This window comes from Trypanosoma grayi (assembly GCF_000691245.1).
Source record: "Trypanosoma grayi strain ANR4 Tgr_835_V1, whole genome shotgun sequence".
Taxonomy (NCBI): domain Eukaryota; phylum Euglenozoa; class Kinetoplastea; order Trypanosomatida; family Trypanosomatidae; genus Trypanosoma; species Trypanosoma grayi.
In genome coordinates, this window is record NW_008826454.1 from 1 (window position 1) to 4,691 (window position 4,691).

At 52.4% G+C, this 4,691-nt stretch overlaps 2 protein-coding genes across 2 annotated transcripts; both read left to right on the top strand.

The window, feature by feature from the left end:
* Positions 1 to 17: 17 nt before the first annotated feature.
* DQ04_08351000 (hypothetical protein) lies at positions 18 to 434 on the top strand (the record flags this gene model as incomplete). Its single annotated transcript, XM_009315526.1, has 1 exon — positions 18 to 434. One exon carries the CDS (start codon positions 18 to 20, stop codon positions 432 to 434), a length of 417 nt encoding a protein of 138 aa, XP_009313801.1.
* Positions 435 to 1,645: 1,211 nt separating this feature from the next.
* Positions 1,646 to 4,165, top strand: DQ04_08351010 (pumilio/PUF RNA binding protein 6; the record flags this gene model as incomplete). The annotated part of the gene is made up of 1 exon (XM_009315527.1): positions 1,646 to 4,165. The coding sequence occupies one exon, from the start codon at positions 1,646 to 1,648 to the stop codon at positions 4,163 to 4,165; it is 2,520 nt and encodes an 839-aa protein (XP_009313802.1).
* Between the last annotated feature and the right edge of the window lie 526 nt (positions 4,166 to 4,691).

Here is a 4,691-nt window from a genome sequence, read left to right on the forward strand (position 1 = left end):
TGCCCTCCGGTGAAAGCATGCACATCTCTCAGGACCTGTACGGCTATGAAGGAAATCTGACGTGTCTCTGCCTGTGCCTCTCGTGCTCCACAAAGGCCTCCAATCAACGCGCGGTGGTGCCTGTGCGCTCCAAGGTGGTGAGCACGCTCATCAATGTGCACGTGTGGGGACCCCAAACGTCAACGACAGTAGTGGAGAAAAAGAAGAGCAACGGTGCTACAGTCGCGGCCATCCTACTGGGTCTGATCGCAACTGTCCTCGCTGTGTGTTTGACTGTCATGTGCGTGCGAAAGTATTGGTTGGCGCGGGAGGAGGAGGTATATCGGGTGGAGACACTTGACAACGAGCTGTATCGTGTGGGACATGATTCCGAGCTGGAGGTGCCCGTCGATGTGGACATAGGAGTGATGAAAGCGGTGGAGAGGGTGCAGTGAGGCCCATACCTCCTGGTTAGCTTGAGAATGCCTTATTCTTTTCTGTTTTGCCGCTCTGCAGGTTGAATCAGCCGTCGCTGGTGTTAGCCAGCGAGAACGAGAATGAGGGAGGCGAATGGGGAGGGAGGGGCCAAAAAAAAAAAAAAGGAGTCCGTAAGGGAGGCTCCGCTGTATTACTTTTACCCTCTTTTGGGGGGACTTTATTTGTCTTTGTGTGCTGGTTTTCAATGGTACTTGGATGGAATGTTTTTGCAGTCTGTTCTTGCTTGATATTCTTTCGCCCATTGCAGGCCACGAAGGGGGAAGACACACATGGAATCAACTTGGAAGAATGGGGCCGATGAAAAGATAAATGGTTTATGAACGTCAGAAAGAAAAAGGGGTGGGGGGTGAAAAAAAGACACAGCCAGAAATGTTTGATTTGCTTAACGTATGATGTGATGTATTAATGAGGGAAAGGAAAAAAAAAAACGATAACTTCTACCTTCTTTCCGGTTGTGTTTTTTGACTGTCATCGTTGTCATTCCTGTTGGTGACAACCGGCGGGGGGGATCTGGCGATGGCTCTTTTTTGTCTCTCTCTCTCACCCTTTGGATTCACCGCGGCAGGGGGAGGGGGGCAACGGCGGAAAGGAGGGGCGTGGAAACGGGTGGACGCCGTGGAAAACGACGCTTAACGCGTAAAATGTGGAATAAACGCGAGGCGAAGAAAAAAAAGAAAACTAACAACAAAAAACAAAAGAAGTGCTTCTTTTGGAGGCTGTAGGAAAAAATGTGGGGGAAAAAAAAAGGGTGTTGAGGTCTGTCGCGGCTTCTACAAATATGGAGCGTGTGTTGCTTTCTTTTTTAGTGGAATGATGTCTTTTTTTTGTTGTTGTTTTTTTTTTTTGTTTCGTCGCGCGCTGGTGTGTGTGAAAAACGGAGAAGGCTTCCTAGTCAGGCCGGAGGAGGGAGAAGGAGGGAGGAGGGAAGGGGGCAGAGTAAGGAAGAAGGATTCAGGAGGGCGCTAATAAAATGAGAATTGTGAAACATTGTCACGATCGACCACGTGTACTAATAGGTTTGCGGTCTTCTGCTAGAGTGGTGTGCTCTGTTTCTGTGGAGCGACCGATCACTTCTTGTTTACTCGTTTGCTTCTCTCCTACTCGTCTCTGCGTCGTCGGATTCTGTATGTTTGTGTGTTTGGACCAGAGTCAGAGAAACACCCCTTACATGTACTCGTTAGGCGTGGCGGAACGCTCCTGGGAAGAGGGAGAGGGGCGTGCGCAGCAGCAGCAGCAGCAGCAGCCACCGCCGGGCATGGGGCACGACTACGGAATGGGCCCTGGAGCCGCCTTTGCATTTGCGCCGCACCTGCGCAGCAACTTCTCTGGGCCTGGAGAACGGCAGCGCTCGCCGCCGTATACTGGCAGCACGCCACCACCGCAACAACAACAACAACAACAGCAGCAGCAGCAGCAGCAGCAGCAGCCATCTTCCGCTCCATGGTCCCGCTTCACTGCAATGGATTTTGAACTTGCTCTCCACGACGGTAATCAGCCGACTGACGACATGCGTCGTTCGGTGGCGTACCTAAAGTGGTATAACAGCAAGCGCATGCAGGACAGCCGTATTCCGGCGCCGTTGACCGACTTCCGCGGCGGCGCGAGAAACGCCGTTGAGGCGCCGTGGGACGGTGCATCCACGGCCCGCATGGCGGTCCAAATGCCAACGTCTGGAGGCGTCGCAATGGATGTTGGAAAAGGTAGCATTCGCCTAGAGCTGGACGCGAAAAACTTACAAAAAGCACACGAACAGCAATGCTTCAACCCTTATGCTGCTGGCTTTCAGCAGCGTGATGATAACATGCTGAGCCCAGGAACGCAGTTCTTTGGGGCGTATGCGCCAACGCCGTTAGCGACAATGGCGACGCCAAATACTCTCCGTGCCTACGCTCACTCTCGCATGGGCATGCAGAATCGCGGAAGTGGTAACAACAACGACCGTGAAGCCTCACAGAACATGTCACAGGTGCCAAATCAAGCTATCTATAACAACGAATGGAACACCAGTGGGGAATTCCGTGGAGGTCCAGGCGTGAGCCAGCAGTACTATACACAGGAACCTATGAACCCATTTGACTACTACACGGATCCTGCGGTGGCGGGGTACTACAACGCTGCAGCAGCAGCAGGTGTAGCTGAAGCCAGTCGGATGCAGTCAGCGCTCCTTGCAATGGGTTCTGGTGGTGACATGGGCATTATGCGTGGTGGCGGTGGTGGTGGTGGTGGCGGCGGCGGTGGTGGTGGTGGCGGACGCAGTAGGCGAGGTGGCAACAGAGGGCGTGGCGCGACAGGTGGCAAGTGGAATACAGGTGGTGGGAGGGGGAGTGGCCGTGGTGGAGCATACCGGGAGCCGCTGCAGCCGTGTTCAGAGCTGCTGGAGCAGTTCCGCGCAGATGCCATGAACGGTGCGACGAGCCAGTGGCGCATCGCCCACATCGCTGATCACGCGGTGGAGTTTGCGCAAGACCAGGAGGGTAGTCGGTTCATCCAACGAGCTGTGGATACAGCAACACATGACGAGGTTGATGCCCTCTTCCGAGAGATTTTCGAGTCACCTCTGGACCTGGTAACAGACATCTTCGGCAACTACGTGCTACAGAAGCTTCTTGAAGTAGGCAATGCGCGCCAGCTCGCCTATGCGGCTACGCGACTGCAGAATAATGTTGTCTCTCTCACTCTGCAAACTTACGGTTGTCGTGTAATCCAGAAATGCATTGAGGTAATGCCTCCTGAAGGACTTGACATTGTGCTGGCCGAGCTCAAAGGGAATGTGGCAAAGTGCATTCAGGATCAGAATGGGAATCATGTTGTGCAGAAGTGTGTGGAGGTCATTCCACAACGGTGTGGCTTTATTGTGTCAGCCTTCACAGGACGTGTGATGGAGTTAGCCACCCACGCATATGGCTGCAGAGTGATTCAATGCATTATGGAGCACTGCCCAGACCAAGAAGAAGCCATCTTCTCTGAGTTGGTCCAGTGCGTGGGCACTCTGGCGAAAGATCAATACGGAAACTATGTCATTCAGCACGTGCTGCAGCACATGAAGGATGAGGAAAAAGTGTCCCGTATCTTCAACGCCTTGAAGGTTGATTTCTACGAGTTCAGCAAACAAAAGTTTGCATCCAACGTCATGGAAAAGATCTTTATTCGTGCGAGCCCGCAGCAGCGCATGGAGCTCGTGCATATGTTGTGCTCTCCTGTTGTGGGACTTGAAGAGCCCGCCGTTGAGGTTCTGGCCTTCAAGCGTTCTGCCCCGGTGAAGAAGGACGCAACGGAGAAGCACCGTAGCGATAATGCCAAGAAGGGGCGCCGCGATAGGGAGCGTGAACGTGAGAAGGAGAACGCAGGTGGGCTTGTTGTGGAGGTGAGGACGGCCGGTAAGGAGGCTCCCAGCATGCTTTGCCTCATGATGCAAAATCCATTTGCCAACTACGTGGTGCAGCGTGTGCTGGACGCTGCGGATGTGGAGCAGTTCTGGTGTCTCATCGACAATATTCAGAAGTTCCTTCTTCCTATCAGCACGTACACGTACGGCGCGCCGATTGTACAGCGCCTGGCCCGACGTGAGCTCGTAAAGGCCCCTGAAGACGTTGTCTTTAATCTGTCCGCCACCGGCTCCTCCTCGAGCGGCAAAGGGAATCACGCCCATCATCGCAGGGATTACGGCGGCCACGACGGCGATGAATAAAATCTTTCCCGTTAGTCTCTGAGATGACGAAAAGGTGAGACCACGCCGTATCTGCACCTCTGGCTTTCGCTTGTGTCTCCAATTAGCATTCATATGCGCGGTGTTTGAAAGGTAGCCATAACACTGAGGGGGGAATAGGGGTGGAGTGAGGAGGCGCGGAGTCCGATGGACAGCATAGCATAATGAATAAAGGAGAAACAACAGGAAACACAAAAAAATTGAGTGTATCCCATCTACATGCATCACTAGAGGAAGTTAAGTGAAAGGGGATCTTGACAACCGCAAGACGGTGTCCATGGAAAGCATCGCGTGAACTTTACAAGATATATATTTATATATATATATAAAGACAAAGTCAGGCAAAGAACAACAGTTTCCATGCGGCTTGCTGGTGGTTATATACACACGCAACGTGGCTTGTGATGGTTTTTTTTCTTTCGCATACGGTTGGTGAGTTATTGAACAGCAGGGAATAAAGTGAATTATACAACTGAACAAGAGGAATGTGGGCAAGATCATTCCTTTT